Source organism: Trachemys scripta, chromosome 13 (genome assembly GCF_013100865.1).
Source record: "Trachemys scripta elegans isolate TJP31775 chromosome 13, CAS_Tse_1.0, whole genome shotgun sequence".
Classification (NCBI taxonomy): domain Eukaryota; kingdom Metazoa; phylum Chordata; order Testudines; family Emydidae; genus Trachemys; species Trachemys scripta.
In genome coordinates, this window is record NC_048310.1 from 4006950 (window position 1) to 4017669 (window position 10720).

The 10720-nt window shown below is 59.8% G+C and overlaps 1 protein-coding gene across 1 annotated transcript; it reads right to left on the reverse strand.

The window, feature by feature from the left end:
• Positions 1-2856: 2856 nt before the first annotated feature.
• VPS4A (vacuolar protein sorting 4 homolog A) lies at positions 2857-10588 on the reverse strand. The gene is made up of 11 exons (XM_034788712.1): positions 10390-10588; positions 8962-9073; positions 8307-8454; positions 7922-7983; positions 7449-7568; positions 5713-5869; positions 5314-5462; positions 4722-4803; positions 4255-4474; positions 3868-4008; positions 2857-2993 (listed from the first exon to the last, which is right to left on the reverse strand). Exons 1-11 carry the CDS (start codon positions 10408-10410, stop codon positions 2892-2894), a joined length of 1314 nt encoding a protein of 437 aa, XP_034644603.1. The 5' UTR covers positions 10411-10588; the 3' UTR covers positions 2857-2891.
• Between the last annotated feature and the right edge of the window lie 132 nt (positions 10589-10720).

Below are 10720 nucleotides of genomic sequence, written 5' to 3' on the forward strand. Positions count from 1 at the left end.
TTCACAATTCCAGACTGGGTTCCTCTCCACCCCACCTTCCTCACCTCCCCTGGCAGCCTGCTAGTGCCTCCCACTGTCCCCTGCAAGCCAGACTTCCTGCTCATGGGCTGGGCTCATCCCACAACCTGTGGCTGCCTAGGTTCCCTCTAGGGCACCAGAGCCAATCTACAAGAGAAGCCAGACACAGGGGCAGCTCCCCTACGAGCAGCAGACTCTTCCTGGCGAACCCGAGCAGGCAGCCGTCTACCTGGGCAGGGGCTCTCCGACTGCAAGGCCTTCTAGCAGGAGTTCTCTTCCCCACAGAGAAGCCAGGCAGCACTTGAATGAAACGCGTGCTGAGAACAGACCATCTTAGTGCAGAGCAGAGCGAAAAGTGGAGCTCTTCCCAAGAGCCACCGCTGCTGCGGAGATTTCATTACAGACGCTGCCCAAATTGAAAACAGCCCCTGGAGCACTGAGCTCCCACGTAAATCCAGCCCTCAGGAGGGAGCCGTTTCCCTAAGGAGCCCAGTGGGCAGCGTGGATGGGTTGGGAATTAAATTCACCTAAAAGGGCAATGTGAGACTGTGGTCACGGAGCTAAAAGGAAAACATTCAGGTTACAAGTAGCCTACGGGCAAATCCAGCCGTGACAGCCCCACCGCTCGCTGTTCATCAGCTCTACATGGGGCGCTTTCCCTGCCCAATCTGCAATGCCCCCCCCGTACACAGCTGGGCCAGCCGATCCACCTCCCACAGCAGCCTGCCTGGCTGGGGCCTGAGCAGAGCCCCCCAGCTGTGATACTGCAACCCCCCCCAACTAGGCAGCAGTAGGTGTGGGGGGGGGGAGGGGGGGGTTAGTTAAGCATTGGAAGCCTCAGGCCGATGCAGTGGCCTTGCGCCAGGCACGTCACCCACCTCCAGGCTGGCTACAAGCCTCCAAGAGGGGTTGACAGTAAAACTGGCCGGGGGGGGGGGGTAAGGAAGAGCAATTGTTGCTTTTCTCCCCCCCATCGGCACCTCAGGCTCTAGGACAGTGATTCTCAAACTAGTGTACTGGTGACCCCTTTCACACAGCAACTCTGAGTGTGACACCCCCCTCCCCTTATAAATTAAAACACTTTTTTTATATTTAACACCATTATAAATGCTGGAGGCAAAGTGGGGTTTGGGGTGGAGGCTGACAGCTCACCCCCACGTAATAACCTCCCGCCCCTCACTTTGAGAACCCCTCCACTAGGAGTCTCATTCCCCCAGCCCTGCATCGTCCCCGTTTTACACAGCGCCAGTGCTGTCTAGCACTCAGGAGTTCTGGTTCCCAGTCCTGTGCTCTGACCACTCCTCACTCAGCCCCCCGAGCCTGGGCCCAGCTTCCCGCAGACGGGGTTACCCCGGCGGACTCTCCTGGCCCCCCTGGAAGCACAGACCGGGAGGGGCAGGGAGTCTCACACTCCAAGGAGCTGGCTGCAGATCTGAGCACGTTGTGAGGACACAAGCTTTTGCGCTCCAGCCAACTGATCTGGCAGGCCCCAGGGCCGGGAAGGGAGCGCTCTGGGATCCTGCCCACAAACAGCACAGAGAGACCTGCCCCCATGAGCTCTGGAGCACAACGACCACCATTACTGCCAGCACTGCTGGCTATTCCGCCGCTCGTCCTCGCAGGCCCACCCAGCGAGTGCAGATGGGGAGCTCCTGTGAGTGGGAGCAGAGACGGCCAGGGGGGTTTGCTATCGAGTTTGGCCCAACAGCAGCCAGGACGTGGGATTAGCTCCTTAGGCTAACGCCTGAACGAAACTCTTCAGCTCCAGCGCTGGGGCTTGGCACTTGGTTACTCCTAGGAGACGAGAATGAGGCGCAGTAGGACAGGGAAGTACAGCAGCCAAGGGGCTGCAGCTTGTCACTCCCCCTTTGGAGGACGTAGCCCTCAGCTCTCCCCCTCCTCTTGACCGCTCTCACCCCACGTCCACACCTTCAGTTCTTATGGGGATCCTCTACTGCCAGCAGGGAGGGAGGGGGAAGCGGAGTAGCCCGGAGCTCTGCGGCAGGGCCTGGGACCCCAGCTTGCAGCAGGAACGAAGCCTTAGCTTAGTGATCCGGGAATTGATGGGCCAGGGGGTTGCAGCACGCGGGAAAGCAGAGACAGGCTCACGGAGGGGATGTGCAGCAGGCTGGAGAAGTCCCACCGCTATGGAAAGCAGCCAGCCGGGGAGGGCTCCCTGCGTCAGCAGCACTGCCGACCGTGGCTGGCCAAGGGGACGCACCACTGCTCTGCCCTGCTACAGCAGGGAGCAGAGCCTAGCTGGAGACAAGACAGCCTTCTGACCACCCACGTGCTGCAGAGCCCGACCCTAGCCATGCCTCCAGAGCCACTTCCTGCTCGCAGTGCCACGGGACTGGCTGGCGTCTCACAGCACAGCTCCAGCGTGGGGAGCCAGACCTGCAGAGCCTGGCACATGGGGCCTAGCCCAGACGAGGGTTACCCCCTGCCGGTTGGCCCCGTACGATCAGGGCAGCGCTGTGTGAGCTCAGCCACCCCAGGAAAGTCCCGTTTCGGCGGGCGAAGCTTTTGGATCATTTTTATTTGTATATAAACAAGACAAAACAAGCAGCATTAATTTAAAAAAATTAAAAAAAAAAAAAAAAAAGGGCGGGCAGGGGTGTCGGGGCCCCTGGGGGAGGCAGGGCAGGCCCCTGGGCTGTGCTCAGCCCCTTCCACAGGCCTGACAGGCTGGCAGGGGCTGTGCTGCTGTGTAACTCCCAGCTGGGGGCCCACAGACAGGTGGGTTTAGTAGGGAGCTGAACATTAGCGCCCACTTGGCACCGTCCGCCTGCCAGCACTAGGGCTTTGCAAGCATACACGCTGCCACTGCCAGCCCCGCCCTGCCATCCCCGCCCGCCCCACGGCAGAAGCTTTTAACCTTCCTGTCCAAAGTCGTCTGTGAATTTCTTCACCTTCAGGAGGTCCTCTGCATTCACGGTGGGGCGGGTGGTGGCCAGCGAGCGCAGCATATCTGACTGCAAACGAGGGGAGAGGGCAGCTGAGGCCAAAGTGCAACATCAGAGTTTGCGTTGCTTTTACCTTGATGCCCTCGGAAATCCTACCCAAGTTTCTGGTTGCGGGGGAGAATCCCAGGTCTAAACACCCCAGCCCCAGCCTAGCAAAGGCAGCGTAGCTAGTGCCTCTCTGTCCTGAACGACAGGCATCTCCCTACAGGGTCCGCCGGGACTCAGGTTTGACGCTGCTCCTGGTCACTGGTGTGACCTCCAGCTCCGTGCATTCTCCAGTCTGTCCCCTGGAATGGCGATGCTTACTGACCTCCCTGGGTGCTCGGGGAGGGCTAGGAGCCCAGGGGCCATAGGTGGAGAAGGACGCTTTCCTCTTCCAGCAGGCATAAATCCCGAGGCGCCCATGTCTGCTCTGTGGGTTCCCCTGCCCTCCCCCCTCCAGCACATGACACTACTGCCCTGGCCACCCCACTGTCCCAGCTCTCAGCACAATAGAACGGTCAGGGAGAAAGGCCTGGAGCTCTTGCACTCAGAGCTGTGAGCCAAGCATTCCTGATGGGACAGTTGCAGGCAGAAGGAACAAGCAATCGCTCAGGGATGCCCCGACCCTTTCAGCTACACGGGTTAACTCTGAAGTCTAATGATCACACGGTAAATCTTTTACGCTGATCATTTCACCAGGAACATCCAGCTACTCTGGGACAGTGGCTTTGACTGGGATAGCACCTCTTCCCCCAGCCCCAGTGGGAGGGCAGAGTGAGGCTGTCTGCACCAGCTGGGGCTCCGCTGGCATCAGGGGTGTTGCACACTGACTTGTGTCACTGGCCAAGTGACAGTCGCTCACCCTCCGGCCCAGCGTGTCTGTCCCTAACGAACTACTTACCATGCAGATCACTGGCTCCAGCAGCTTCTCACTAGGCACCTCCATCCAAGTCATCTCAATGGCTCCGGGGTCCCCCGGCGAGCATGGGGTCAGGAGGTCATCTATGGTTACGCTGGGATTGGTTCGAGACGGGCCTCGCACCTGCCACATGCCAGAGAGGAAGTGCACTGAGACGGCAGATGCCAGGGCTGGCTCCCCAACTGCCCACGGAGGCCCCTCTGACATGGGCCCTCTGGGGCTGGCCTGGGGGACTCAGGAAGGATCTCACCAGGAGGGGCAAGGGCACACTCGGGTGGCCATGGAGCCCCCCTCCCTTGCAGGCCAGCGGCCCCAGACTCAGGTGCCGCAGCCCTTGGGGAGCAGCAGGTCCCGCACGCCTGCTCTCACCTTCTTGAAGTGTGTGGCCGACTGCACTTTGCGGACAGGCTGCATGAGGGCGTCGCGCACGATGACGCTGATGTCGGCTCCCGAGTAGCCGTCCGTCTTCCTGGCCAGCTCGTGGATGTTGGCCTCTGTCAGGTTGCGTGGTGTGTTCCCCAGGTGCAGCCTGAACATCTGGGCTCGGGCCGCCTCCTCCGGCAAGGGGATGTAGATGCGCTTCTCAAACCTAGGCACCGACAGTGGGCAGAGCGGGTGAGCAGCGAGCTGTGCAGATCACTGCAGCACTGACAGGTTCCAGCAAGAGCTGAAGGCTGGGGGAGGGAGGGGGGAGGGAGGTGCTGGGGACAGACCTAAGCCTGCCCTGGGGCAGACGAGACTGTTCTCTGGGCCACTCCCAAAGAGGGGGGGCAGTGGCTCCTGGCCAGGCAGAGGAGAGCAGCTCTGGCTGCTGGTTTCCAATAGCTCCCACTCACCTTCTCCTAATGGCCGAGTCTAAGACCCAGGGGATATTTGTGGCACCGAGGACCAGGGTCCCGTCGTTGTTATTACCAACACCTACCGGGAAGAAGAAACAGCGATCAAGGAGCAGGCAGGGCTGACTCCTCGGAGGGGCCCGGAAAGCGCCGCGGCTGGAGGGCGACAGGGCTGGATTAACCTTCTGTGGGCCCCAGAGCCTGGACCGTGGCCCCACCCCCACGCTCTGCCCTGTCCCCTGAGGCCCCACCCAGCACTCCCACAGGGCGGGGGGGGGGGCAGAGGACTACAGATGGGGCCACAGGAGGAAGAGGCGGGGTGGGGGTGGGGCTACGGGAGAGAACGGGCACCATTGTAAACCCAGTACTGGCTAGTCACCAGCTGCCAATCCAAGACAGGCCCTTCGCCCAAGTACCCCAAGCACCCTTCAAGGCTGCCCCCGGCAAAGGGAACGCACAGGCGGAGTACTAGAGCAGCTCCTCATTCTTCACTTCTCATTTCCACCCGCCCGCCCCAGGGCTGATTCGGCACCATCTGAACCAGCTGGGGGAGAGGTGAGCTCTGGGGGGCCGGAGCGCACTCCCCACCCACCCTGCATCTGCACCAGGAACTCCGTCTTGATCCTGCGGCCAGCCTCGCTCTCGTTCTCATTCCGGGAGCCGCACAAAGAGTCCACCTCGTCGATGAAGATGATGGAGGGTTTGTGCTGCCTTGCCAGCTCGAAGAGATTCTTCACCAGCCTGGGGCAGAAAGACACGGGGTCAGCGCTAACGGCCAGGTAGCCTCCCCTCCAGTCCTGACCCTGCAACCCACACACGCCCTGAGTGGGGGAGCTAGGACCAGCACCCTCGGGCTGCAGGCAGGGAGCTCCCCCGCTGGCACTGCTTAGCTTGTTCTCATTTACCCCACTTTCCTCGGCAGACCCGCTAGTGCCACAGTGCACTCTCCTCTGCCCCGGTGCTGAGCAGTGCAGTCCAGCCGCTAACTTACTTCTCGCTCTCTCCCAGCCACTTCGACATCAGGTCCGAGGACGACACGGAGAAGAACGTGGAGTTGTTGGCCTCGGTGGCCACAGCCTTGGCCAGGTACGACTTCCCCGTGCCAGGGGGCCCAAAGAGCAGAATCCCACGCCAGGGGGTACGCTTACCTAAGAACATAAGAATGGCCGTACTGGATCAGACCAAAGGTCCATCCAGCCCAGTATCCTGTCTGCTGACAGTGGCCAATGCCAGGTGTCCCAGAGGGAGTGAACCTAACAGGTAATGATCAAGTGATCTCTCTCCTGCCATCCATCTCCATCCTCTGACAAACAGAGGCTAGGGACACCATTCCTTACCCCTCCTGGCTAACAGCCATTAATGGACTTAACCACCATGAATTTATCCAGTTCTCTTTTAAACACTGTTATAGTCCTAGCCTTTACAACCTCCTCAGGTAAGGAGTTCCACAAGTTGACTGTGCGCTGCGTGAAGAAGAACTTCCTTGTATTTGTTTTAAACCTGCTGTCTATTAATTTCATTTGGTGACCCCTAGTTCTTATATTATGGGAATAAGTAAATAACTTTTCCTTATTCACTTTCTCCACATCACTCATGATTTTATATACGTCTTATCATATCCCCCCCTTAGTCTTTTCTTTTCCAAGCTGAAAAGTCCTAGCCTTTTTAATCTCTCCTCATATGGGACCCATTCCAAACTCCTAATCATTTTAGTTGCCCTTCTCTGAACCTTTTCTAATGCCAGTATATCTTTTTTGAGATGAGACCACATCTGGACACAGTATTCAAGATGTGGGTATACTATGGATTTATATAAGGGCAATAAGATATTCTCCGTCTTATTCTCTATCCCTTTTTGAGTGATTATTAACATCCTGTTTGCTTTTTTGACCGCCGCTGCACACTGAGTGGACGTCTTCAGAGAACTATCCACAATGACTCCAAGATCTTTTTCCTGATTAGTTGTAGCTAAATTAGCCCCCATCGTATTGTATGTATAGTTGGGGTTATTTTTTCCAATGTGCATTGCTTTACATTTATCCACATTACATTTCATTTGCCATTTTGTTGCCCAATCACTTAGTTTTGTGAAATCTTTTTGAAGTTCTTCACAGTCTGCTTTGGTCTTAACTATCTTGAGCAGTTTAGTATAATCTTTTTACCCCTTTCTCCAGATCATTTATGAATAAATTGAATAGAATTGATCCTAGGACAGACCCTTGGGGAATACCCCTAGTTACCCCTCTCCATTCTGAGAATTTACCATTTATTCCTACCCTTTGTTCCCTGTCTTCTAACCAGTTCTCAATCCATGAAAGGATCTTCCCTCTTATCCCATGACAATTTACTTAAGAGCCTTTGGTGAGGTACCTTGTCAAAGGCTTTCTGGAACACAGCATGCACTGAGCAGGGGCAGAGCTGGCTTTGAACGGAGGGAACAGAGGTACCAGACTCTGGTCGGCCAGCCCCCTGCCCCAGTCCCCTGCAGCGCTGCTCCTGCCGTGCTGTGGGGGACGGGCCAGTTCACATGCACTTTGCTGCTCAGGGCTCTGCTAGGGCTGTTGGCCAAGGAAGTTTCTGGGCTCTGCTCCGTACTCCAGATCCCAGGGCGTGGTCTCCGCCCGGCACCAGAACCAGTACCACGAGGGCCACAGTTCCGCTCAGAGGGAGCGGCAGCCAATCCACCCTGCCCCAGCCTCACCCCAGAGCTACCCGAGCAACCCTCACCTGTGAATAAGTGTGGGAATTTAATGGGTAAAATCACAGCCTCCTTCAGAGCCTCCTTGGCGCCCTCCAGGCCAGCCACATCGCTCCACCGCACATTGGGCTTCTCCATCACAATGGCACCTGCAAGAGGAAGGCAGTTCTCTCTAGCGGGACAGGAGACAACAGAACTCCTGCCTCGGGGCTCGCCCGAGCCTCCCGCCAGCCACTGCACCAGCTGCCAAACTCCACCCGCCTGGGCCAGGCTGTCATCACGCATGAGGGACGTTTCCTTTTCGCGAGGGCTCACGAGGAGTCTCCAGAACTGCCCAGCGGCCACAGAGTTAGAGAGGAGGCGGCCCCTCATTCCGCTCCAGGAGTGGCTCATAGTCCCACCGACCCTGCACCAAGCAGCACACGCCAGCCACTTCCCAGGTCAGGAACTCCCCCAGCAGGCCTTGCAGGGCAATGCCGTGCTCCCAGCCCCCGCCTCTTACCCATCAGCTGCTCCTGCAGCTTCTTCTTCTCCGGATTCTCGCCCTCGCTGTCACTGTCGCTCCTGTGAAGAGGACGTAGAGTCACGGGCAAGGCCTGCGAAGTCTCAGGTCCCGCTATCGGGAGGAAGTGAGGATCTGGCCTGGCTGCGCCAGAAGGGTCGAAGCCTCGCAGTGCTGGCTCTTGCCAGCCCCAACAGGAGACCCCAATGCTCACTCACAAACTATACAGTGCAGAGAGGGAGAAGTGCTGCTTTGACACCCACTGCCGGAGTCACCCCCAGGAGAAGAGGGGGCACCCAGGGCCTGCCCAGGGGCCTAGGGCTGGCCTCTCCCATCGTTACAGGCATGAGCATGCTTGGGGGTGCAATGGAGACTGCACACGTACCCCTTGCTATCATTTGGAGACTCTTTGACAGGCTTCTTGCTTTGTTTGTCTTTGTTGCGTAGATAATCCTTCAGCTTCTCCGCCCGATCCAGGTACTGCACGCACTTCGCCCGGATGCTCTCCTTCGCCTTGTCACTGTGAGCCTCATCTGTCAGGGCACCCAAGAGACAGTGAGCAGCTCTCCACGGGCATGGAGTGAGGAGAGCCCTACAGCACCCTCCCTTTTAGGACCAGCAATGGGGAGAAGAGCCCACTCCGGAGCCATGAGACACCAACATCTCCTTTCACCAGCTCCCACCAGGTGGGCAGCTGGAGAGAATCCCCCAGGAGAAGCTGCCCTTAGAGACGGATGCAGCACAAACCCACAGCCAGGGAAGCCCCACCGCCCTTTGGATAATCCCACAACTTCAGGGTTTCTGAGCCCAGCTCCACAGTTAGCTCATTCCCCAGAGAACGCCTGCACTTGTGGGAACCCTCAGCAGGCCATCTGGCTCTGCAACCGGTGCAGGCTGATCTGTTTGGGGATGTGCTCCTCTGGGCAGGCCTGACTCCCAGCAGGGTGAAATGGGAAGAAGGACCCTAAGAGGAACAGCGAGGGAAAGATCTTGCACAGGCTGACCAGGCCAGCGATGCAGGAGAGACGAGCCAGACTCACATTTGATGGCATGTAGAAAGTACTCCACTGCATGCTGGTACAGCCGCAGCGCCTCCTCATAGTTCTTGGCCTTATCCTCCTCAGTCGCTTTTGTTACCAGATCGATAGCTTTCTGCAAGGAGAGAACACAGCTCCGATGACACAGCTGCCCCGGCACACAGGAGGAGGAGAGATCAATGGACGAGTAAAGAGGTCATGTTTCCCACAGACGTAACGGGTTTTTGGACACCTCTGAGAAGCAGCAGCTGCACCCAAAAGCTGCTGGCGCCTAGAGTCCTCTCCTCTTTCTCATATGAGCCTCGTGCTCACACACAGCAGACAGAACTCACGAGCGGCTCCTTCGGGGCTGGACAAAGCCACCGATTCCAGAGAGCAAAATCCAAGCCCAGACCCCGTCGCCATTTGCCAGGGTGGGGCAGCACAAGCAGCAGCTCCTATGCCACTGGGACCTTGAACCCATGCCACCACCACCGAGCAAGGGAAGGAGAAACAGATGCCCCCGTGGGCCTTGCAGGGAAAGCCCTGTCTACACAGAGAAGTCGTAGCACCTGGTTAGTGAAAACAGGACAGCTCCCGAATGTGGACAGTTACCCTGGGATAAATGTATTTGTACCGGTGCAGCCATTCTTGTCTGGGAAGGAGAATACACTGGTAACAGGCACTAGAGGGGTTGTACTGGGACAAGTGTTTTGGTAGAAAAGAAAGAAAGAAAGAAACAGCCCAACTGGCCCATGATACAAACCTGGGCGCAGACCTCCCAGTGCCCACGGGCAGAGAGCTCGGGTGGCCCCAGTCCCCGCGGAGGGGCAGGGGCAGGGGCTGGGCACCCCTCGGGGGAGCTGAAGACACAGCCCCGGCTCCCTCGGGCGCGGCACTAACCCGCCCCCCAGGCTGGGGGCCCGGCGCAGGCTACATGGGCGGCCCCGCCTCGAAACCCGCTGCAGGAGCGAGACCCGGAGCCGGGGCCCGGCAGGGCCAGCGCCACACGGGCCCTCCCCGACCCGGCCCGGGCCTAGGCCACGGCACCCGGAGAGCCGGGGCGGTCCGCAGGCAAAGGCCGCCGCCCGCGGGCCCAGGCCCGGCCGGGGGCAGCTCCCCACGGCGCCGAGCGCTACGCAGGTGCCGGAGACGGAGCAGCCGCTCCAGGCCCTGCAGCAGCGTCCCCGGGGAACCCCCGGTCCGGCCCCACCTGGCCCCGGGGCAGCGCTCCGGCCTGGCCCGCGGAGGGGGCGGCCGGGGCCTGCGCGTAGCCTGGCGGCCTCCCCGCAGCCTGCGGCCCGCAAAGCCCGGACTGGACCCGGCGCCGGGCGGAGACGCTGGAGCTGGGGCCGGAGACTCGGGGGCCGGGGGCCGGGCCGGGCCGGGGGAACTCGGGGGCCGGGGCCGGGGGCGGACGCTGGGGCCGGGCCGGGCTCCCGCCGCCGGTACCTGCAGGGTTGATGTTGTCATTTCATCGCCCGGTGCCGCCCGAGTCCCCGGGGCGCTGCGAGCGGCCTGGATCTGGATCCGGCTCCGGCTCCGGCTCCGGCTCCGGGCGGGGAGGCCCCGGCGCGGCGGGCAGGAGGCGGCGGCACCGAACCGGGACCCACCGGTCGCGCAGCGGCTACGCGGGGAGCGAGGACGGCGGGGCCCCCTGCAGGCCGCGCCGGGAACTGCAGCGACCGCCGGCGGGGGAGGGGAGGAGCCCTCCGGAGACACCCCCAGCCCGACACCCCCATATCCTGCCCCTCAAATAGACACCCCCCCCCCGCCGCTCCCC